The 26439-nt window shown below is 35.5% G+C and overlaps 1 protein-coding gene across 1 annotated transcript; it reads right to left on the bottom strand.

The window, feature by feature from the left end:
* Positions 1 to 3569: 3569 nt before the first annotated feature.
* On the bottom strand, positions 3570 to 25099 carry opn7a (opsin 7, group member a). Its single transcript, XM_052535079.1, has 6 exons — positions 24967 to 25099; positions 14718 to 14802; positions 8486 to 8648; positions 7394 to 7521; positions 6829 to 7163; positions 3570 to 4298 (listed from the first exon to the last, which is right to left on the bottom strand). The coding sequence occupies exons 1-6, from the start codon at positions 24967 to 24969 to the stop codon at positions 3636 to 3638; spliced, it is 1377 nt and encodes a 458-aa protein (XP_052391039.1). The 5' UTR covers positions 24970 to 25099; the 3' UTR covers positions 3570 to 3635.
* Between the last annotated feature and the right edge of the window lie 1340 nt (positions 25100 to 26439).

The following is a 26439-nucleotide window of genomic DNA, read 5'->3' as shown; positions in this document are numbered from 1 at the left end:
CAAACTGTCTATGTATGCAGCATAATTAGGAAGAGCTAGCTTTTGGAACAGCTATAACAAAGCTTCTGACATTCACCCTGCCTGAGAAAATTAGTTTATTGTTAATTTAAGCTATTGAGGCTGTATATAATTGACCATTCATTTGATTTATAAACTCTGTGTAGGCTGTGCATTTCCTAGTTTTTCCACAGATTATTTCCTCAAGGTGCATTTTGTATATGCATGAGTGTGTGTATATGTGGGCTGCTTAAGTGTACAAAAAGTGTAGTGTAGTGCTGCTGCATGCTGCTGTTCAGAGCATTTCATCAATTAATGATGTTACTGTATGTGAATTTATAAAGAAAGTGGTTTGAAGTTCAAAAAATGCAAATAGATGAAATAATTGCAAAAGATTTTATAGATCAGAAATCCAACTTTCTAGTTTAGGTTTAAATTAGGAACTGAATCAGGATTCACATGGACCTCCAGGTGTATGTGTTTGCTTCTCGTCTTACTGATTTGGCAAGAAAGGTCACATGCAGATAAACAGCCTGGTCACCTGGGTGATGATACCTTAAATCCACATGCATCAGTGTCTTTCGATGTTTGCTGTTCAGGATGTCTGCTTTGCACCATTCACTCTCACACACACACACAATGGAAAACTGTCCTTATGGTAGAGTATACAGCCTTTATCTACAGTTATTTGATGTCGAAAATCAAATTCAATATAGATGTCTTTATAGTTTATGAATTGCTGACTCATTCCAACAGTGTTGACACCGCTCTCACTCCACATTAAAGTTATGTACTGTCATAAGTCAAATGAACTGGTTTAGGAATGCAGTGCAAAGTCAGGAACTGACAGCATAGGCCTATACAGTATATGGCGGGATTAAGATTAATTAATATTAAGAACTTTATAGAACGTCAATGATTTAGAGTTTTACTAATATATAAAACCTTATCATTATGTAGCAGCTTTACAAAAATGGCCTTGTCTGGATTGAAATGGGTCTCTCTCTCTCTCTCTCTCTCTCTCTCTTTCATAAAACTTGAAAGGTTAGTTCACCCTCATGTGGCTCTAAATAAAAGACTGCATTCATCATATATAGTCATTGTATCTCTTACATTTGGATTAATGTTGATTGAATAATTATGTTTACTCTTTTGTATTTCTTATGGGAGTGTAATGTATGTACTTATGATTTGTATGTATTGTATAATAAAAAAAATTGAGATATGAAAAGCATTATATATTATTTGTTTCCCATTTTATTTTACTCTCCTTTTTAACTGAAAAAAATAAAATAAAAATTAAGTTTTCGTTTTTGCAAGCATAGTGAAAAAAAGCCAAGTTTTAACTCATTAGAAGCACCAAGAACAAGGAGTTGAAAGATTTTATACTCCAATCATGCAATAAACATCACTCAGAAACATTTGCTACATTTAAAGGGTTTAACTTAAGTAATTAAATACTTAAGTAATTAAGAATGAGCATTAATGATCTTTTACACTTAGGTTGCTTTCCCCAACTATATTTGACTTGAAAAATAAATAAATTACATATAATCAATTGCAATGAATTTAAATAAATAGCTACTGATATCCAAATACATCTTTAATAAATAAAAAAGCATATGGTACATCTTAAGAGCCCATGTCAATTAAATGAACTCTTCTTCGACCACTGAATGAAGCTGATAGTACAATACGAATTGTACAAAGACTCTGTAATAGAGAGATTATAAATATTTACAAGGGTGATCATTCGAGGGGTCCAACACATACAACTGTAACACACATATATAATTCACATTTTCAAATGATTTTGGATATCAGCGCAGTGCTTCCCTAAGCAAGCACCCAGATTCTTGTAGCAATCACATATGATACACACAAAAGAGATTTTACCAGTCTACCATAAATATTTCATACCATCCATTAAACTTTGCTTTTATTTATTTTTAGATTTAGTTTATATTTATCATGTGGCAGTTCTTAATTTATTTTTAAGTGTTATCTGGAAGTTGTTCCAAATGTTTGTATGGGGTCAGAAACAAAAAGCAGGTAAAAACTAAGAAACTACATTAATGTGAATGAATTCAAACATGGACGTCAGTCTGAATTAAGTCTCATTTAACTGTTAGCAGTTCTGAAACAGATTCTTGAGTGTAACCATCAAAACATCCATCCAGTGGCACTAACACTAACTTTTTAAATTAAAGTTCATATATTTCAAATATATGATATATTTCATATATATCAAAATTTGAAGTATATCAGTTAGTCACTTAAATGGGGCTTTTCATGTTGCATCTAACCCCATGTTATCATCATTCTAAACCAAGCTTTAAACCTGAGTAGAGTAATGTTTGACACTTGTACTTTAATAGCAGGGTTAACACTGCTTTTTTCTGGCGTTATAAAACCCTGCTCTGGAGTAGGGTTAGCCATGCTTTTGTGATGTTAACCCCTCATTGTTGCCACCAAATGAGTAAATTATGAAATGGTGGTGTGTTAGAATGTTACGGCTATGCTTAGCATCTACACCCAATCATGTGCCTCACATTCCAAGGTAGGAAGGCATTAAGGTACGTCCAACTTCAATGTTAGCTTCACTAGATTGAGCGGCCATGTAAAATTACTACTTACATATTTCAGATGATAAGCCATTTGAGGTCAACGAATGATAGTCAAGCATGTGGATGTATATATGCACATAATTCTGTCACAACATCTGTCTGTCATGGACTGCTTGACCTCACCACTTTTTATAGATTGTTTTTGACTCTGCCTGCAAAGTCACTGCATGATAAGGCAGCAAGGCATCAAGTTGCCTAAGCTTTTGGATGCAGCCAGTATTTTGTATAAATGGAAGGAATATGTGTGAAGAAGAGAGCATGTCATTCAGACCATTCAGGAAAAATATAATAGTAAAGTCTGCAATATTTAATATGAAGATGTGCAATGCTAATGCTGTTATGTAAACAGGTCAAGTGCTGCATTCATCAAGGCAGTGACACTGATATTGCAAATATGCATATAAGAACATTAACCTGGGGTTTAGGATGTACTGTATGAAACAGTGTACGAATACCCAGGAGTAATTGTTAACCCCAGGTAATTATAAGCAATATAAAACATGAAGCAAATTAACCCAGGATTCAATCAACCCAGGTGTTTAGAATAACCCAGGGTTAACAATTTCAAGTGTGAAAAGCCCAAATTGATTTGAAATGAGGTTCCTCCAATAGCTGTACATACACTGATTAAAGCAACTTTGAGAATGCATGTGTTGATTCCCTCAGCAGGTAAGACTTAGGGCTTTAAATAACTTTAAATGCTTTTAAATAAAACTTTAAATAACTCTTCATTTAAAAATTCAATGAGTTAAAAAAAAAACACCAATGCTGTGTCAGTTGTTCTTAAGAAAACTTTTCTTACAAAAAAAGAAAAAAAAAGAAAGAAAAACATAATTTGCACTCCATTACAGATCAATTAACACACACAATACTTGTTCAGAAAGTCTTTTGTTGTCAGAGTCTTAATTGAGGCATATATATATATATATATATATATATATATATATATATATAAAGGTGAATACATGCAGCATATGTGTATAGACACACACCCATGAATAGGCTTAGGTGTTACAGTTTGCCATTTTTGGCAGCTTTGCCATGAGCAGACACTGTTTCCAATGTGATCTCCAGACTGTCAATCTCAAAACATTTCCGCCCTCTCACGATCACCCGCACAGACTTTTTACACTCAATTGATTGGCTCTTTGGTTTGTGTTCTTTTATCACTCTAGGTTTTCGTTTTGGCTCCAGCTCCAATTTGAGTTCGGTGCTGTTCTGCAGAGACAACTGCACAGTGTTCACGTTGACGGGACAGCGGCGTGGGTAGCGCTTAAACTGCTCAAATGGGTCATTGCAACTCTCACAAGGGCAACGAAACAGACCTACAGGCCCCCCCATTGATTCTGAGATGGATTGGCCTGGACGCCGCAGGGGCCGCAGACTGAGGGCTAGTGATGGGCGGTAGCTCCAGCGGGGAAAACAATGGCACAGGCAGTGGTGCATGCAAACCCCTCGCAGTGAGCGCATGTCCTTGCAGAGGAGGTGGCGGAAGTTGGGTTTGAGCAAGAGGTAGATGAGAGGGTTATAAAGAGTGGAGGACTTGGCAAAAACTGCAGGGATGGCAAATGCCAGGGGCGGGATGTCCTCAAAATGGCCAAATGCCGCCCACATAGACACTAATGCATATGGACTCCATGCAGCGAAGAATCCTATACACACCGCCACACTCAGCTGAGAAAGACAAAGAAAGAGCACAAAAGAGATGTTATGCAGTACTTCATGAGAGCTATCATGGTATATTAGTTCTAACAGTACAGGAGTTTTTGGGCACATCTTGGCAGCTGTTCTTACACTACCAAAAACCATAACTACTTAGTAATATTTTATTTAGTTATATATAAACAGTATATGTTACTGTCCAAAGGTTTGGGTCAGCAAGACTTTTTTTATTGAGAGAAACCATACATTTTATTCAGCAAGAACCCATTAAATTGATCATAAAAGACAGCACAGACATTTATCAAGCTATTGCATTAATACAACATTGTCTTACAATAGTGTACTCCATATATGCAGGGGCGGACTTAAATAATAAGTGAATTAAATGACCACTTACGGTCTCAAGTAATCATGGGGGCCCCATCTTATATTGGCAAAACGTATATGTTAAAGTCTCCAGTGTGTATTTGTATTCTGGAGAGCATTAAATGTTTGTAGCAAAGTGCTCAGGTAGGGGAAGTTACCAGTAACAATGGACCCAAATCCTATAGTCGACTATGCCACTCGGAATATACTGGGACACAAGCCTTATGCAATGGCACACAGGTTCATTGCCAAAAGCAGGGTAAGCAGGGAGACATGAACAAGGTATAAAAATTAAGAAGTTTATTTATATACTCAAAAATGAAACATTAAATTGAACACATTTGTTTTTGTACACAAGATCTTAAATCAAACCAAATACACAAATCTACCAGTTTTTTCAGAAATAACGAGAGAAATGGCCAGTGGGGGCCTTTTGGATTTTCACCTCATACTATACTTACAACCACACATTTGAGAAAGCAATACAATTGGTTAAAGGGTCATGAAACCCCAGAACACATTTTTTTGAGATGGGAACAGATAGATATGTATTAGCTGCACATCACTTTGTAAACTGGGGACTAGTGGAATCCGATTGTCTTTTTTTTCTTTTTTTTTTTAAGAAAGAAGCTGTACCAATTCCCATATCTACAGATTTGGTAAGTGTTTGCTTAAATATTCTTTATTTTTTAAGTTGGCTATTCAGATGATTATGCTATATTTTATCAGAGCAGACATAGCCAGTGTTAACAAGTTACTAAGTAGTCCTCATTGCTCTGCTCTATTGTTGTCGTATTGTTAAAATGAGTATTGCGTCTTGTAAAAATGCATCTTTAAAAAAAAAAAATTAAACTGTTGTAAAATAGTTGCAGTTGTCCTCTGAGCCCACGTTGCGTCACGAAGTCAGAAGCATTCACAAAAGATGCGTCATGCCAAACAAATGTTAATTTTGCCTATGAAGCATGCATTCATACAGCATTCATTCATAATTTGACATCGTGAGATTGCGATAGGCTGAAGTGAGTGACACAATTTTGTGACAGCTTTTCTATGCGTGCTGGTGCAAACTGCTGCACACTCAAATAAATGCATGCATAAATGCACTTGACTGGAGATTTTCAGCATCAGGTTGAATAATTATTTGATGAATTATCCAATCGAGAATTTCTGAAGGTATAACTAAACTATAAACTATAAAGAGAGAGCAAAATAAGGGTTAGGTGTAAAAGAGCAAAGAGATATTGTGTAAGGGCCCCATACCTGCATGGGATTTGATTAGGGCCTCCAAATCACTAAATCCGCCCCTGAATATATGCAATTTTAACCTGTGAATTGTTAGCATCCCACTATCAGGAGAATAAATTAGATATCTGAAAGCTTAAATTAGATACAATTTGAAACCTTTTGGAGATCAGACACTGTGTTAGCATGGAAATGGTTTTTTAAATCATTTTTGTGGGCTCCTCCCCCTGGTGGATGGAGTCAATAGTCATATTACAATATGTATTACAATAAAAAAAATTGTAATGTTGACAAAACATTGTTGAAAAGGTCAGAGTCTCAAGATTCTATATTTGGTGGTTATTTTGTGATAGAAGTAATATTGTGCCAGAAATTTATACATTTTTCGACAGGAAAATGCATGTAAAAATTTTTGTGGAGTTTGAATGTCACTCGGTGACTATTTTCGATATAGCACCTACACAAATACATTTTTGTAATATCAACTTCAAATTCAGAACATAACTTAGTTAGACATACGGTGTTGAACTTATAGCAATTTTAGTTGCCAAAATATTTTGTAAAATATTTATTTTTTATATAAACTATAAAAAATACTACAGTACATTTTCTTTCGGATAAACTTCCAAAAAAAAAAAAAAAAAAAATGCTTTCACTTCAGCTATAATCTGCTGATTGTTTTCTTTCAAAACAGACCAACCATAGATCTGTATTCCAAGGCATTCATGAATTAAAACCAGTTCAGATAATGTATTTTCATGTTCAAAAAGGAGGGTTAAAATTATATATATTATATATTTGGTTTAATTTTTCTTGTCAACAAAAAATTTATTTTCATTGCCGTTTTGATATTGATTACATTTGTGTCGGATGTGTTTATCAAAAGACATGATAATAATAAAAAAAAATGATAATAATAATAATAACACTGCACCTTCACAATGATGGCCTGGATGTTTCCCATGCGCGTCTGCACTGAGATGTGTTTCTCCACCGCTCTGCGGGACTCTCGGACCGTGAGCAGTATGCGTGTGTAGGAGACGATGATGATGCCACATGGCAGCAGGTAACAGGCAATGAAGAGCACAGAGGTGTAGGAGCGAGCAACTGAGTCGTGATTGGACCAGGCCCAGTCAATACAGCAAGCTGTGCCATAGGGTTCAGGAGCATACTGCCCCCAGTGAGTGAGGGGGGAGCATGCGAACACGAGTGCGTAGGCCCACGCGCATACTATTAACACACGACCGTGCTCATAAGTGAACCTATTACCTACAGGTACACACATATACACTTTTAAACACTAATTCATACAGCAACACATCAAGTGATCTTTATGAGTGAGTCATTGAATTATTCTCTCAACCCAACTGGTCAGTGTTATAATACAAAATAATAAAATAAAAATCTACTTTTATTTAATAATATTTACTTATTTATATAATCTTTGTATAATATTTCTTATATTTAACATAACTATAATAAAGTATAATGTAGGGTACCGTGAAGTGGATAGCAGACTTTGAGGCAGCAAACAGTGCTCAGTATAGTGAGAGTGGTCAGAGAGCAGATCCCGAACAAAACACCACAGAAGGCATAGATCACACACACTGTTCTTCCATAAAGCCATCTGCAAACAGAAACAGCCCTTAGTAAGAAAAAGCAAGATCAAAGCATCTTCTTTGCAAAGAAGCACAAGAATTGGCATTCTTGTCAGCCAAATCACCTTTTCTTTTTCTTTTTTTACCATGCAATTTAATAACTGCCTTCTTTACTTGTGCCACTATACTTTATAAAAAAAAGGAAACCATTTATCTAGCACATTTCATACAAAGTGGTAATTCAAATTGATTTACATAGTCATGATAAGGAAAAATAAAAATAAAAACTTACAATCATGAGAATAAAAATAGTACTTAGAATAAGAAAGTATATAAATAAATGTTCAATAAAATAAACAAAAAATACCACATTAAAATGTTTATCATACAAAATCTCAACAAAAATTAAAGGATTAAAGTTTATTAAACTACCATTAACTGCATAAGCCCTACAATATATTATTGTTTTGTTTTATTTTGTTTCTGAATTGGTAGATTGTGATGTTAGCAGCTACAAAGTCAAGAGTTTCATTCCTAGGAAACATTTAGTTAGTGCCAAAATGTCATAGAGTTTGATTAGATGATTAGATAAACATCCCCAGATGTCTACAACAAAAGATATGTGTATCAAGCTTATTTATTTTGAAATTCACAATTACATAATTAGTTGCATTTTTTCAGCTGTCTTGAAAGACCATGATGAGCATGAAACATGATGAGCTGAACGGAGATGACAGCTAAGTATGGTACTGTATGTGTGTGTAGGATATAGAAAGATAGAAAGAGAAAGAAAGGGAAGACAAAGAAGGAAAAAAATCAACCACAGACTGACAATCCAAGATCCCCCAATATAAAAATTAAGAGGTCTTGAATCTCTTTGAATCAAGGTCCTGCTGTTGCAGTTTCACAGGACTGCTTGCATGCTGGTTTAATAACTACCCTCAGTCTCTCCTGTTTTTCTTTTCTTTTCAAGTTTTTATTTCTTTGTGGTACCTGTGTGCGAGGCTTGAGGTGACTGCGAGGGGGTAGAGGCTGAGGGTCATGCCCAGGTCACTGATGGCCAGGTTCACAATGAAGAATTCGGCTGGTTTTAACAGGTGCTTCTTCTTGTAGGACACATACAGCAACATACTGTTTCCACCGAGCGAACAAACACCTGCAAGTCCAAAAATGTAAGATGAATTTGGGATATATGATGTTCCACAAGATCGTTTCTGAAAGTTAATTTTTCATCCACCAACACACTGGAACTGAAACACACTCTCGTTTATAAATTCTTGATAAAAATAGAAAAGATATTTGTCAGTGCAGTCTGTAGTCCCAAAAGCCGGAAGAGAAATAGCATTTTGAAGTGATAGGATTGCTCAGGAGTTTTTAGAAAGGCAGTTTTTGATTTATTAGTAAAATAACATTAGACTTTCAAGCTTGTTTTACTACATAAATTACACATACTTCAAACTGAAACAGCTGAAACAATACTATGACTTTATGCTTGTCAAGTCTCTTGGACTCAAATCAAGTAATTTTCTGACAGAACGGACTTTAGCCCAGATGTTCTTTTGCCAGATATTGCGTGCAAGCCGGTGTGTGGACTGTGGAGAATAAAAGCAATGGAGTATATGTTGAAAGTCACCTGACTATCGGCTTCTCAGAGAGAGCGTTAACAGCAGTATTGGTAACGTTTTAGAATAATTTCCATGGATGATTAATTAACAAACATTGCATAAACAGCTCATTAGTTAATATGTATTCAAATAACTAAATGAACAAATATATTCTAAAATAAAAACTGATTTGTTTTCTCCTGTTGATGTACTGTATGATTCAAGGAATATTGCCAGGATATCACACGGAAGCTGAGGTTAGTGAATTCAACACAGTGTTTTATTATGGTAAAGTTTGTGAGAGGTGAGTAAGGGAAATCTTGGTGCGGGGTCTGTGGAGTTCATGTTCATGGAAGCTGGGGAATTCCGCTTCTGTGTTCGTTACGTTTCGAGACATCAAAGCCACACAATACATGAATATCAATACTTGTCTCTTTTTTTTGCAGTGGGAGAACAATGTCTGAGAATCACATGGGCACTCAGGAGATATCGAGGTACGTAGGAGAATTCAGATCATTGATAGTGCCACGAGAGTTCTGGAGACAAGAGAACAAAGTGCTTTGTCAAGAAGATGCGGTGAGTTGGAGACAAGATCGTGAGGTTGATTCCTGTTGGAGGCTTGACGGTGAGCTTTTGCTGGTTTGGAATGACATAGAGGTAAGTGATTAATGACAAATTTTTAATTTTGGGGTGGAGTAACCCTTTAAGGAATGCATTCTGCGCATTAAACTATGCACCTGCCTTCGTTCTCAAATTAATATAAGAACAATTCCATTTATTCCAATTAATGAATCTGCACATTAGTTCAGGTTGAGGTGACAGAGTTAACTACACTCTTTGAATTACAGCTTAACTTAAAATTATTTCTTCAAATAAAATGGAAAATTAAAATGCAATACCACTCTTCATTGCAGCAAAATAAGTAGTATTCAGTTATTGGTCTTTTTAAAATAAATTTATGATTTTCTTTTCTTTTTAATTGAAAATCATGCAGTCCACAGATATCTCTAAATCATTCTCTTTTGTAAAACTGAGCGAGCAAGAGTAAACAAGAGGACAGTGCTTAGTAAAAATGCTGGAAATGCTGTTGTGTATGACAGCTTTGTGGCCAGAAACAGGCCATTAGAAATAGCTTAAAGGGTTAGTTCATCCAAAAATGAAAATTATGTCATTAATGGCTCACCCTCATGTCGTTCCAAACCCGTGAGACCTCCGTTCATCTTCGGAACACAGTTTAAGATATTTTAGATTTAGTCCGAGAGCTCTCAGTCCCTCCACTGAAGCTGTGTGAACGGTATACTGTCCATGTCCAGAAAGGTAAGAAAAACATCATCAAAGTAGTCCATGTGACATCAGAGGGTCCGTTAGAATTTGTTGAAGCATCGAAGATACATTTTGGTCCAAAAATAGCAAAAACTACGACTTTATTCAGCATTGTCTTCTCTTCCGGGGTCTGTTGTGAGTGCGTTCACTATGCTGCTGATGTATGACGCTGCTGACGTGTTTTCTGGTGTGCCCAATAACAAACATCATACATCAGCAGCATTGTGAATGCACTCACAACAGACCCGGACAGGAGGGTGAGTCATAAATGACAATTTTCATTTTTGGATGAACTAAACCTTTATGTTGATTAATGTAAGATTAGACTTTTTTATGTAACAATATTTGGATTGATATTATTTATTTTTTATTACTGCAAAAAAAAAAAAAAAACTGTAAATATAACTGTAAAAAATGGCAGCTGTGGTTGCCAGAATTTTACTGTAAAAAATACGGTAGCAACATTTATAGGTTTTATAGATTTAACGAAAGCCTCTTCCACACTGCGATTCCGGAAAATACACGGGTAATGTATGCCGGCAATTGTTCCCGGGTCACTAGATTTTGCTCCTTTCAAACTGCCTGTGATTACCCTGAATATGTGCATGCATTCACACACAACCCGTAAAGGTCCCGTAAAGACACATGACATCAGGATGTTATGTGTAATGTACGAGTCGAAAACGCTTGGCACTTTAACTTTCACTTAAGCTGGCGAAAAATCTCAGCTTCAGCGCGGAAAGTGAGGAACTACCTGATCTCTGCTTCATTACAGTTTGCACATATTTTTTTCATTGCGAACGTTGATCTGCCTTCAAAACACCTGACAAAAGAGTTCTGCGATAACGTGCGTCATCACTTTAACAAGGCATTAGATCTGGCTTTTGTTCACACAGCGCTCGTCCCGGGACTGAACCCAGCAATGTTCCTAGGCCCCCGACCCGGGATCACTCCCGGAATCAATCCCGGGACATGTTTGCTTTCACACAGAAGGGCGACCCGGTAATGTTCCGGCAATTTTCTGGGTCCAACGTGTAGTGTGAAAGGGACTTTACATTTACAGTTAAATACCGTAATTTAAGTGATATAATGTTAATATATTGTATCAACCTCTCAAAGTACTGAAATCTGTTTTGTACATTTGTAATACACTGATAAATGCAAGTGGTGATGAGAAAGTCATGTGATGAACCAAAGCCCATCACAAACAGCTTTTAAGTAATAACATTAAAAAAGTTCACAGTGTCATTCACAAACATAAACACCATCATGGTAGCACACATGAAACTGAAATAAGGCAATAAACATTAATTTACCAACATTAGGTATAATACAACCGTAATGTGCAAAACTTATAAGAAAAAACTAAGAAGAAACATAGATATTTAAACAAGAAAACTAATTTGAAATGTAAAGAAGGGAATTCTGGGAATGTCAATTTACGGTTATTCACAAATTAATAAATTATATGTTCTTTTTCACTTCCAAAAATGGTATACTATCGTAGAATGGCATGTAATGTCCGATACAGTTTTTCACTGATTATAGTTGGGGAATTTACCATTAACCATTCATTTTTACAGTGTTTTACTGTTAAATTTAGTCATTTCTGTACAGTCTATGGCAAAATTTTGATCCAAATTGGATAACAACAAACAGTCTCAGCTGGTCAGATTGACAAATGAAATTTTCACAACAATCAACCTTTAGATTATGAACCTTATATACTGTCAGAAAATCGCATCCTATTTACACAGATAGTGCAAGATTCAGATGCGATCTGAGGACTTCTGTTAAGGAACAGCACACACAAATGAAGGCTGAGATCTTGGTTTTAATACCTTATAGTGATAAACATAAGCCGTATGTATTATTTCATCAATAAAAATATACCATGGCAAAATTCTTATGAAAGGGATCATGTAAATAATCCTGGCAGGGTGGTCCTCTCAAGGTGCATTTCAGACTGACTGACATTTGGTAGTGTAGTTTAATTAATTAATGCTTAATTATCTTTTTATTTATCAGATCCAGTACAATTTACTTTGTGCCCTCAGCTCTCAATCAAAGTTTTATAATTTTTTTAATGAAAAATGTAAAATTGTGCCCCTCTGATCTAAAGCTTCCACCGATGAATGTTTCTCACATTATTCTACTACTGCATTCACACAAACTTTCAAAAGTGCAAGAAAATGCTGAGAGATGGATTTTTGCATATCTAGTAAAGAAAAATGTAAAATTATCAATCACACCCTCAGAAACTTTGTTTTACCCCATCACAGTAACTAGTTTAATTACTATAACGCAAAAAAAAAAAAATCATTTTCAATCATAACAACATTTTGTTAAAACATTTTTATTCCAGAAATGCATTGGACAAGAGGAAAGGTACAGAGGCAATGTAAGTGAATAAAACAGAGTGAGATGGAAGAGAGAAAGAATAAAGAAGAAGGACAGTGCTCTATATGTCCTATTAAAAAAGCCAATTAGCATTTAGCATACAAGTGTTCTGACACTCATTCCACTTCCATTGTTTCTGCACCCAACTCATCAGTATTTATGATGCAGAAAGTGAACACTATCAACCACAACATGTCTGAATATTTTAATCATGCTGCAATGAGGTATACAAGGAACCATAATCATAAATAACAAAAGAAGAAGAAAAAACAGACCAAGGAGGACTGTAGTGATCTACAGAAGTGCTTTCACTTAAATAATCAATGAACACTGCAGAGATCCACAGTGCATTTCAAATGAAACATTATAACACTTCAACGTTTTCTATCAAAACAAACTGAGGACAGCACATGAAAACCAATCTGAATGTGGAAATTTTGTGTGCAGGCCATCAAAGAGAAAGAATGTTTGCAGAGATCTTTGTTAGAAGAAGAATGAATGTCAAAGAACTTATGATACGCACACACACACACACACACACACACACACACAGAGCCAACACAAAGTATGCAGGATACATATGAACACACAAAAACCACACGTATCAAAACTGCAATACATTTGATGCAGGAAAACAACTTTAAGTTTGTTTTTCAAACTGCCATATATCTAGATTTACAGTCAGTTCACCCTCTGTTTATGAAAAAGGTTATTAAAAGAGACTTTGTATGCATTTCTTAGTGATCCTGGCAGCAGAAAATGGTCTATTATGTGTGTGCAGTGTGCATCTATTGTGCATGTATGCAGCCTTATAAGTTCAAAAACATAATATATATATTATTCCAAACTTTTGACATGGATGTGTGAACATTATAAAAAATAATTTTTTGCTTAGTTTAAAAAATGTCTCCTATTATCCTTTGGAGTTATTTTTAGTAACATTATTAGAATATTTTAGTTCCTGTACATATAAACACGTGAAGGTGGCTGTAACCTCAGTACATTTTTTATATATATAAAAAAGTAGAATTTGAAGCACATGTGATAAAAAAAAAGAAAGTAAACAGTAGAGCACTTCTGCTTGAGTGACCGAACGTATACCGTAATTCAGTTTAGACAGTTAGCTAGATGAAATGTTCATTGTGCATTTATTTGTGAGGGTCATGGGTGCAGCCACACACAACTGCATCGTCAGCACTTAAACTAATCAAAAAGATGCATGTAAACAGCAAGTGAATTACTGCTGGCAGCCTACTGTATTTGGTAAGACAAAACATTCAGTGTTACAGATATCAGAGATTCAGTATCAACAAACAGTATGGTTGATGAAGGCTAAACTATTAATAGATTTTATGAAGGACTTCATTAAGAACACAATTGCTAAATAAATGGTTGAATTCATCTATTATTTGTAAAAAGACGTATATGTATTGCATATCTGTGTATATGTGCCATTTACTCAGTACTATTTGTTGCCTTGTCACAAATTACCCTGCATTCAAGTGCAATCAGATTACACAAATAGCCCCAACTCCACAGGATTGTTTGTGCCACTATGTGATTTGCAAAATTCCTTCAGAGGAAACAGTATATTTCCTTCTTACTGAATTCCCCCAACAAACTCCCAGTCACAAACCTAATCTGTATCACCTGCATGTGTTTAACAAACATACCCCATCAAAAAGCATCCAGGATAGGATATGTAAACACAGAGAGTGCAGAACTGAAAACCTGTTGAAATCAGATCAGAGCAAAGTGCAGTCAACCCTTACTTTCAGTGCTAGATGTATATGTGGATTAAATAGAAGCAAATGCAAAACCTGTAACTCTGTTATGGATCATAGAACAAAGTTGATGAGAATTTAGATGAAAGATTAAATGAATTCTCTCACTCTTACCGAAAAGGGAGTAAAATATGCCCACTGTGATGTCAGCAGCCGCTGGGATGTTAGACTGGAAGGTGCTGTTGTCCAGTCCTTGCATCTGTAACACACACACAGAGAGAGAGAGAGATCTAAAATAAATAAATAAATAAATAACAAAACTAATAATAAATATTCAGTGTAAAGCAATATTAAATGTGTTTTGAGTCTGTCACACCACAGAAAAAATGTGTTATTAACCACCCAGCCAAATTTAAATGATAAGAAAAAAAAAATGCTATGTAAATAAAATGTTATCAAAAACTTGACAACGCCCACTCACAGTTAACAACGCCCACTCAAGGGAAAGCTGCCACCTCCCTAAACTGTCAAATATAAATAAGGACACCGAGCTGTTCTGTAAATTATTGCAAGCAAATATACATATACCTGATGAAGGCATAGCTAGCTAGTGAACTGTAGGCGGTATATTACCACTATTTTCTTAGATAATACACTGTAGTTAAGTACACTGTAAGTGCACATACTGTAAAATAAAGTGTAATAGATATGTATGTTTCAGAAGACATATTATGGGTTTATAATGAATTGCCTTAATATTCTTTGATTACATTTTGATGTATCTGGGACTGAGTCATGAAACAGTCCTATTTGTGTCACCATAACTTACTACTGATATAATTCACAGGACACTGAATCTAACTGTGTAATGGATTTAACTGGGTGCAAAAAAAGCAAAAAAAAAAAACGTGAAAAAAGGTTTTAATTTAGCATTAGGTTTATTTTTAAATGTCTACCAATTTGAATATATTTGTTCATTATAATGGTATACAAAAAAATTACAAATAATGATAACCTTTTAAATATTGCTTTTATTGAAATAATATATAAAGGATTCAGTTTCTAAATAAATGCGTTATGCATTTCTAAGATCTTCTGTTGAAATAAACAGACCTAAGCTTAATCAGAGCATACAGTGCAAGCATTGCCAGTGTCAGGATCCCAGGGAATCCATGAAGTTAAAAATAAAACAAAATGTGTAGATAAAGCATCTGCCAAATGCATAATTATAAACACAACAGACCTTAGTCAAGGTATGGATGAAAACAGGATTGTGCAGGATAGACAGCAGTCTTTACAGTGGTACATACTGTGCAAAGTAAAAGGTCACATAATTTTCACAACGTATGTAAAATGTTATGTATTTTTTGTATTTTCTGAAAGTTTCTTTGGAAAGATTTTTTGTCAGCTGAAATGTTTTGTTCTGTAGCTGTTTCTGCTACAGAATAAAAAAAATAAAATAAAAAGGTGATTGCAACATTATATAACATGTTGCAATTACCGGTAACACGTTTTTTATCCCATGGCGGAAACAAGCTTCTATAAAGGTCTGTTAAAGTTGTTATTCACAGACACGTTATTAATCCTGACATCTACCCTTGTCATGTTCATGAGAGAAGTTGACCTGTCTTTTAAAACAAGTCTAAATAAATCAAATCAAAATGATAGATTCATGAGCTGTTCCTTTAATTAACCTGTTTGGGAACAGAGCCAGAGACAGAGGGAGAGGAGAGCGAGAAACATTTAGGCATCCTTCCCAGTAAACCAATTTTCAGTAATTCTGGAACACATCATAAATCTTTTCTCAGAATTTGTCTTAGAAACGTGTGAGTATTTCCTCTAATCTCTTTGAGCAGCCTGCCAGTTTAGAGTAACAGCTGTGCATTTAGCCTTTAACTTTCATTAGGCTGATTGCCAGCCTCTTTAAATTACATCTGTATAAATATTCCATCTGTCTCCCTCTTTTTTCTCCTTACTTCCTTACCTACTTCACTCAAACACACACATGCAGCATACTGATCAGCAGTGGAGCTGACGCTGAGTCTGCACACTCAAACATCTCTAGAGATCAATAATCCCAGACCTACACTACATTCTTCCATGCAAACCCATTCTATGAGTAAAAGATCTTTAATGTTTTATATATAAGCAAACAGACAGCGCTCCCTTTAGACAAGCCATCAAAGAACTCATCAAACCTGCAGGGAAGGGGAAAAGGCACTGTTTTACTGATGAACTATTTTTCCCAGCCACTGTCTTCCTCATTTGCATTGAGATACAAATACAATCTGAATCTCAATCCATGAACCCGCATTACAAACCATATTCTGTGTGTGTATTTACAACAAACAAACTCCTCATGGCTTGGAGTTTATGAATGAACATAATCTTGCCATCTTTAATGGTAAAACCTATATCATCACCACAACATCCTTTTGAACACTAGGTTCTATCATGCCATTTTGACATGATATCCTTCTCACGCACATACACACATTCATCTTTACTGAGGCTTGACATGTTATTACTTTGGCCAAATATTCACACAGCCAGAGGTGGGTAGTAACGAGTTACATTTACTTCGTTACATTTACTTGAGTAATTTTTCGGGGTAACGAATACTTTTCGGAGTATATTTAAAGATGGGTACTTTATACTCTTACTTGAGTACATTTTTTGGGAAAAATCTGTACTTTTACTTCGTTACTGTGGGCGACGCCCCTCTCGTTACTTTATCTTAATGCAATAAATGCTTCAGTTTATTCCAAACGCGCCGTCTACTTTTCTCTGGACAATGAGCGATGCCCATTCGCGAATGATTCATTCTTTTGGGTCAACTCTGTTCAAAGGCTTGATCAAACCAATTGGCAAACGAGTGAATTGGTTCATGAATCAGTTTGATTGAGTCGTTCAGTTCCATGCTGCACGCGCTGAGCTCTGAAGCGGTTCACTCAGAGTTGTAACGTTTAAGAATATTAGCAGCGTTGAAAACGGGGCTATGGAACTGCACTGAATTGAAAGCTAATCTGCAAAGGCTATTCTTTGCTTGCGATGGAGATCCTTATTAGATGAACGCGTGTGCTGTCTACTGTTTAACAGGTAATAACTTGGGCTACATTCGATTACAGTACACGATACCACTGTGACATTAGTTTGTTGTACGTGTGTGGCTTATAACAGGTTGAATGCAGCTTCCAAAAGACAAAGAATAGCCGATTAAGATTTTATTAATTTTAATACAATCACACCAGTGCGAGTACGTTCAGCAAGTCATATCATCAGCTGCTAAATTCAGATCTGTGATCGCTTGCTGGCGCTGAGCCAGAGACAGACGCGTTTTTACAGCGCTGCGCATTAACCAATCACACACGGTTCTGTTGAGCTTTTGAATGCAATGGCCAATCAGAGGTGTTCCGATGAGTCATCGCTGAAATGCCGGTGCTTCCTTCACTTGCTCACTTACTGAATACCTCTTTCTGCCGAATTCTCTCGTCAGAAACAACAAAGTGCAGATGTGTGTACGAATCTATAATTAAGATATTGATTTCACAGTGTTAACAGTTTCAGTGATTTTAATGGTAGTTTCTGAGAGTGAATGAAATCTAGACTGTCAGTGAAAATTATGTTTAATAATGTAAATGTTATTTGCTCTCTTTCTGAACAATGAAAGATTAGTAGCAATATTTATATCACATTAACTTTCAATGTTAAATTCACATTTAAAATAAAGTCAGTCGTATTAAAAATATGTTATGGCATGACACCTATATTTGTTACTTAAATAAACAGACAGGGTTTTATAATAAATTACATAAATTGGATTAAAGGCTGATGAAATATATACATTTATACACACACACATACATTACATACATTTTTTGTCTATATATCTATATAAAAAAATGCTCCGTATATATGACCCAAAGTAACTAGTAACTAACTACTTGAGTAGATTTTTTATCCGATACTCTTTTACTCTTACTCAAGTAACTATTCAAGACTAGTACTTTTACTTTTACTTGAGTAAATATTTCTAGAATTACTTTTACTTTTACTTGAGTAAAGTTTTTGGGTACTCTACCCACCTCTGCACACAGCCAAACGCTTGCTGGGGGTTGCATTGCTGAAAACCTGCTAAACGTAATAACCCCAGCAAATGAATAAAATAAAATAAAAAATACAAATAAAATACTAGATTTCCCAAAATGAATTCATTCCACACCTGTACTACAATTATTATAAAACACCACAGTCTGGAGTGTTTGGTGTCTGTGATGTGCACATCTCTTATATTTCTTAAAAAACAACTTCACAACAGCCAAAGCACACACAGGGCGGCGTGGGTTAACTCTCTCAGCTGTCTCGTATGAAAGGAATGGAGAAAAGTGAAAATTTGTTTCTTCATTAGAACACATTTGGAGGAATTTAGCATTACATCACTTGCTCATCAATGGATCCTCTGCAGTGAATGGGTGCTGTCAAAACAGCTGATATAAAAATATTACAATAATTCACAAGTAATCCACATGACTCCAGCCCATCAGTTATCATCTTATGAAGTGAAAAGCTGCATTTTTGTAAGAAACAAATCTATAATTTAGAGTTTTTGCAATCGTTGCTTCCAACTAAAATATGAAGTTCTATCCATAACATTTCTGTCTCCAATTAAAAAGTAATCTTGTCTGATTTAAAAGAGAAATATTAAAAGATTGAGCACCTTTTACAAGTGAAAGCAATTCTAAAGCAATTTGTCTGGATTTTGATGTGAGAAGATTGACGATGGACATTTATCACTGGAGGAAGCCTTAGGCCTATTATGGACTCTCGTTTTAGCCAGAAGCTATATTTTAAAGTTAAATGATGGATTTATTTTTTACAAACACAACTTTTCACTTCACAATATGTTAACTGATGGACAGGAGTCATGAAGGTCACTTGTGGTTTATTGTGGTGTTGACTTAGTATTTACTTTCAGTTTGCACATTTTCCGTGTTGTGTTGTGTCGTGTTGGTTGATTTCATCTTTCAGGTATGTGTTGTTAATAATCCTTGTTTTTCTCATGTATTTAAGTTGCTCGGTTTCTGTTCATTGTTGTCGGGTCTCGTCTGTGTTGTATGTGTTGTTGCTGTTCTCTGAATGTGGATTATTTGCCTTCTGCCTTCATCTTTGTGTGCATAGAACACAGTTCTGTCGCAGATGTTTTTTTATCAGCTGTTTGGAATTTCATTCTGATGGCACCCATTCACTGCAGTTGATCCATCATTTTGGGGTGAACTATGCCTATTAACCTGCTATAGGGAAGATGTATAGACATAGAGCAATATTATGTTATGGTATTATTTAATAATATGACAACAGCACACAGAGACAAGCGGAACTGTGTATGCTAGCCCTGGTTTACCAGGCTTTCAACATGGACAAGCAAAATCTTAGAAATAAGCATAATTTATGTTTTTAGGCTGATGCAAACTAATGTATAATCAGCACTGTTACTGGCAATTGTGAAGATTCTGGTGAGTCTGAACGCTCATCCAAACACACACAGATGACGGTAAATCAGAACACCTCTAATTCACCTGCCACTCCATCAGTACTGTAATGAAGATCAGTCAGCTAAACAGTCTTCCATTGATTACACACACAAGGACACAAGAATATACATATGAATGCACTGCCATTCACAAGGGAAAGATCTGTAGTCTCAGTGATTTAATAAAGGAGGGACCACATTGCTGTCTTGTTCTGGGTGGAGTCTCCAGATATGCATTCATAACTCAATCTATATTCTAACCCACTCTCTACATGACATGCATTTAAATCAGTCAGCTACAATGAGTCAAAATCCTTCAGTGTTTGAGGTTGGTTTCAATGAGAAAGAGTGTGTTTGTCACTTGTTTGTACTGTTGTCACGTGCAGTACTCAGTCTGCTGATTAAATGAGAAAACTTCACCTCACGTCTCTGTGAATTTACCATCAGATCATAAACAACAGTTCTGAAGATATTCTTGGGGAGTTTATTAATGAAGAAAAACAAACTGTAAATATAAGTAAGTCATATGATGTCATATGGAGTATGACTTGCCGCTATATACTTTAGATAGATATAATATTTAGATATCAGCCAGTGTTTCCCACAGGGTGAGGTTAAGAGACCAGGACATGTGGACCTCAGACCCTCTCAGGGTTCAGTATCTAAAATGTTGTATATTTTACATTTAAATGCATACATTTTTGGGACAAAATTAGGAAACCTCTTCCACTGATCAAACTGAACAGAGAACAACAAAAAGGTATTTGTGTTGACGATTAGCTGGGAATTAAAGTGGACTCAAACCCCTTTATAGATTTGACTGTGTCTTAGTCCAAAACATTCATACTGGTCTTTTTAGGAAACCAACATATCTGAATTTAATAATAATCATCATTTTGTGATTTGTTAAAAATCCAGAGGGGGTTAGGAGGTAGTCATTTGAATAAAATGACATAACTGAAAAATCAATTTCCAGTATAACTGATATAAAATATACAGTAAAAATACAAAAAAATGCAGTATAACTGATATAAAATATACAGTAAAAATACAAAAAATAAATAAATAACAATTGTTAAACATTTTTTAAACAGATTATGTCTAACACATAAATATATTACTATTGTTAACACAACTGCACTTTAAAATAATAATGACTGCTTAATTATATGAATAATTTTACTTATCAGTACAGTAATAAAATTATAGTACGTCTTAATTTCTTCACTTGCGAACCTTAAATCCTCAAGTTTTTATTTTGCGTGATTAAAACAGCTGTTAGACAAGCATGAAATATTAAGGCAATACTACTACAGCTGAAGATATCAAGCAAATTTGTGTTAAATGTTTTTTGTTGTTTTTTTTAACCAGATTTCATAAACATTCCTGATTATAATTACACAAACTGACTGCATTGACTGTGTACAGACAGTTTTATAACTATATTATTTTCTTTCCTGACAGTTTTTTTATGTCCCAGTTTATGGCATTTTCATCATTGCATCAACGTAATATACTTCTTAAGTAATAGGGTGAACTGTTAAATCACCGTATATATGTCTACTATATTAATTTAATCCATTAATGGCAGCAGGGGCTGCAGTCAGGGACAGGTGAAGGACGAAAGGAAGCGTTACATGCATCCTTGCCAAACCTCTCCATCTATGGGTGATGAAAAAAAAAAAAAGATTATGATATTTCTTTAGTAACCAGAATATCTTAAACCTTAATAAAAGCGATGTAATAACAAAAACGACCAATATATGGTTGTTGTCTGTTTCAGTAATGTGATTAAAATCTGTGATTGTTGGACTGTTGCAGCAGTGTTGTAACAGAGTGGGTTGAAACATAAGAAATGAGCTACAGCTGGGGAGAAATTATGACAACCGATTTCATCTGAACCAGCAGGTTAATTTAGAATCAATCTTTTCATCTACATGTTAAACAGAATTTTTTTAATATCCTGATAAAATTAATGTTTTTTTTTTTTTTTTTACTATGTACTTCTTCTGGATCCACGAAGACACAACACACTTACTTACTAAATGGGGACATTCCATTCTTCTATTGTTTTTATAAATACTTCAACCGAACCCTAACTGAAAACTTTATGCATTAAAAAATAAAAATAAAAAATACTTTATACAGTTGTATCAAATGAGGATCACTTCAGAGAGAGGTTCTGTCATATTTAACTCACTCCTAGGCACAAATTTGGCCACAAAATATGATTAGACTCACAAAGACATTTAGCTGACATTGACTTATGTTTTCATACCAGCTACTTATAAACCCTAACAGAAAACTTTCAGAATTTTTACAATATTACTTCATGGTTTTTGCAAATAAGAATATCCACAAAGGAAGTTTTTTTGTGAGATTTATGTAAGATTTAGTTCATTTCTGGGTAAAAGTATAAGAATATATTGATTTGTTACTATTGTTGTTAGAGTTGATCAACAAATGTCCTGTTTTTTTACTATTTTTAAATTAAAATGAAATGAGCTGAGGAAACTCTTAATTACTCTAAAAAAAGTATTTTTTTTTTACCACAATAGAGTCGAGTAGCTAAATCATCTGTGTTTTAATTGGTGTCACAAACCACCCAAGTAGTGGAGTGTAGACTGCACCAACACTCCTTGTTTGACATTAATTTACACAGTTTAGGAATGAGGTGCAGATTTATAAACTCCATTCGTTTGTAGCAGACAAACATGGAAATTAATTATTAAAGCAAAATAACACTGACATAATCAACAAGTGAATGCCTATGCATGAAGAATGTCATCGCGAGACACCAAAATTGAGGAGTAAAGCCCAATAACCGCAAGACACTGTGGTTTCAGGCGCGCGTCTCATCGGCAACAATCTCTGCTGTCCAGCTCCCCATCCGTGCGCTATTTATCCACATGCACCTGCCCGCTATAGGACACATTCAGGCATGTACTGGCCATCGGGACTACCGGGAGATTCCCGGTGGGCCGCGGTCTGGTTGGGCCAGTGAGTTATGTATTTTGTTTTTAAATCATTATTAATCGCAAATTAATTCGTAAGTATATTGTTGTATAGTCCAATTTCGGCCTTATTAGTCTCTCTCATGAAGCCGCATGATGCTGATGCAAGCTGCGAGACTGACAGGTCTAACCTGTGATGAGCACACGTGACGTGTTCACTGCTCATTGGCCAATCAGAATCAAGTTCTAGCCTTGAAAAGCGGCCGCTTTACAACTGCAACCAAATTCAATATGTTAAATAATAAAATATCTAAACATTAAGGAGGGACCAAAAGTTGAGAGAGAGAAAACGATAAGCACTTGAGGCAGATGCCACCAAATGTGTCAAGATAAATACATTATTTGCTGGAAAGCAAAAGACTTAAGTGAAGACGTCAGCAGGGACTTGACTGCTGAGGTTAGACAGAAATGTAATGATACACGTAGGCTACTGCATTGTTTTGTTAAAACAACTTAGGATATTCCAGCTGTAATATGCCACCACTCACTGATCTATATAAGACTGACATTTAAAATTCTCAGCTCTCAGGTTCTGTCCATTTTATTACAAAATTCAGACAATACCGTTTTTGGCGTTAGAAAATATGACGTGACAGATCGCTTTAGCGGCTCAGTTCAAGTAAACCGATCATCTGTTACTTTCTGTTTAAAGATACAGTACAACTTACCGAAATGTATATATGCCTCATAAATAATATCGATCAATCAGTCATCAGTCAAAACAGCAGGAGAACAATTATCACAGAACGTTACATTTACCTCAATAAAGCCATTTAAAGACCATAGCAGGTTAGTTGAGAAAAATAGCCATAAGAAAGGAGTATTTTGGTAAATATGTGCACTATAGTACATATTTATTATATTTTCACTTGTCATTAAATCATTGTTATTATAATGAAAATTGCATTATATTTAATTATTTTTTAACATTTAATAATACCAGCTGATGCTCTATGTCTCTGTATATTTACAGCATTTATGTGAGATATATTTTTTTAATTTGTAATCAATTGAGAAAAAAATCCCTTAAAGTGCCAGACAGAAACATTATACCTGTCGGTCTGTGTCATTAATGTGAACAAAAGACAAAGAGAAATAACTCACTGCTCTTGAATAACAGCTTTAACAAGGATATATATATGTATGTATGTGTGTGTGTGTGTGTGTTAAGTATTTTACATTTGATTATGCAATATTTGTACCTGAAAACAGTGCTATTTATGATAATTTTTTCTTATTTTATTACTGACTTCACTTGTCTTCATTAATGTTTGAACTTAATACTTAGTGTTTATTGTGGTATTGAAATTTGAATTGTGAAATGAGATTGCAGCTTATTTACAAAGAAAACAATAGCAATTTTATTTGTATTTATGTATTTATTTTTGGCAGGGCAAGTACAGTTTTGAACCCTAGCATTGAGCTCTGCATTTGAATATATAAGCCAGTCTACTTCAAGGATTTTTAAAGGCCTTTGGGCCTACAGCAGAATTTTTTTAGCAAACAATATTTTTATTAGAATAATAAGAAGCACATAAATTAACACCTTTAGATATTTAAAATAAAGCCTGATAAAATCATTTGCATTTTCTTTGTTTATTATTTTAATAGTTTTTTTATTTTCTTGGTTTTGATAGTAATGCATTCTAATCAGTAAATTTACATGCAGATTAATGTATGTATAGACATGTAGTGTGTGTGTGTGTGTGTGTGTGTGCACATCTTTACATGCATAGTGGGCCGGTCTGGATGAAGTCCAGGGCTGATTTTTTGTTCCAGTCCAGCCCTGGACACATTCGATGTCATCACTCATGCAAAGTGGGTTCAAACAACCCTGATTAATCTCTTCCACACAACATCTCCAAAACCACCGTCCTACCATGACAGCGGCCAGCCTCGCCTCTCCTCGGGAAGCCGAAGGGGTTCCTCCGCTTTATCTGTGATCATTCGGCAACTCTGACCCACATAGCGGGGGCACGCGCAGTTAAGTGGCTTCGCGTGGGAGATAAAAACCAGATATGAGACCTTCCGGTGCTGATCAGAGTTTTTGCGCAAGACTGTGCGCAAATGCAGGTGATCCTGAGAGGTTGACAGCGATGTGTGATTGTGAATGCTCCCCACCTCTCTTTTCCATTAAATAGCACTATACTGAACCCCTGACGCACGCACGCAACGGTGAGTTTGGAAACACATCTGGTTATCTTTGCAAACAGCGCGCGTTACAGCTGCCTCTCGTAGAGGTGTGCGATACCGCTAGATTTGGTATCGATCCGATACCAAGTAAATACAGGGCCAGTATCGCCGATACCGATACCAATATCGATACTTTTTAATAATTAAGGTGGATGCGTCTTCAACCTAAATCTAAATGAATTTTCATGACTTTTAATTTGTTTTTGTGATTTGCATTTTGGGTTATTAATCAGTACTACGAAAGCTTTTGTTCAGAAACAACTTTTGGTTACTTCTGATTTATTTAAATAAACAAAGTTACAAAATGATTACTTCACAAATATAAAAAATGTAAAAACAAATTCTCTTTTCAAGTAGCATGTTAATAAAAAAATGTTTCTCCTCTTGTGCACTTCTTTTCAGGATTGTTTTCTTAAAGTCACAACGTTTTACTTCACAATGTAAAACAAATTCTCCTTATACAAAATTCCTGAAGCCGACATCTTCCACTATGGAAAGAGGCTGCAGGTCCTTCACAATCATTTCTGATAGGCGCCTTGTAATATCCACTGCTCTTGGAGAATCAGTTATTGATAAAATAATAAAAAATAATTAATTCTGGTGCACATCTAGGTGAAGTTTAAATATAGAAACTAGTATCCCTTTCACAGCTAACACAAAAAGGGTAGATCGGCCTGAAAATACAGCCATACAACGCTCTTCTTTCTCTCCGCCTCTGACTGACTGCTGTTAGAAATGCGCGGCTGAGCGGTGCGCGCGCCTGACTGCTGGTGGTAGCGCTAGTGGTGAGTCACGTGACGGTACAACACAGGAGAGGGGGCGGAGAGCAGTGTCGAGCACGAGCAGCACTCTTAGAGCTTGCTCTGCTCTGTGACAGCAGCAGCATTTTGACAAACACGGCCAGGTGGCAAAACGAGAGAAACTGAAACTTAAGTATCGATATTTTCCCGTTGGTATCGATCAATACCGATACCAACGTTGGTATCGATATTATCGATATTAGTATCGATCTGCCCACCTCTAGCCTCTCGTGCCTTTTCACACATTACATTAGATCTGGATTCTCGTACTGGGACAGTGTTTAGCGTTCAGGTGCAACACGATTAGTGCTTCAAGACTCCTTTTAAATCGAATTAGAATTAGCCAATATAAGAATGAG

The sequence above is a fragment of the Carassius gibelio genome, chromosome A20, assembly GCF_023724105.1.
Source record: "Carassius gibelio isolate Cgi1373 ecotype wild population from Czech Republic chromosome A20, carGib1.2-hapl.c, whole genome shotgun sequence".
In the NCBI taxonomy this organism is placed as follows: Eukaryota; Metazoa; Chordata; class Actinopteri; order Cypriniformes; family Cyprinidae; genus Carassius; species Carassius gibelio.
This window is presented reverse-complemented; position numbering and strand designations above follow the sequence as displayed.

What these genes read in the sequence shown, in the direction of transcription:
- opn7a (XM_052535079.1), bottom strand. An exon ending in CATATTTTACTCCCTTTTCG is followed by an intron (nt 8,649 to 14,717) that starts GTAAGAGTGAGA and finishes TTGGACTTGCAG; the next exon opens with GTGTTTGTTCGCTCGGTGGA. An exon ending in TCCAGGCCATCATTGTGAAG is followed by an intron (nt 4,299 to 6,828) that starts GTGCAGTGTTAT and finishes TGTCTTTCTCAG; the next exon opens with CTGAGTGTGGCGGTGTGTAT.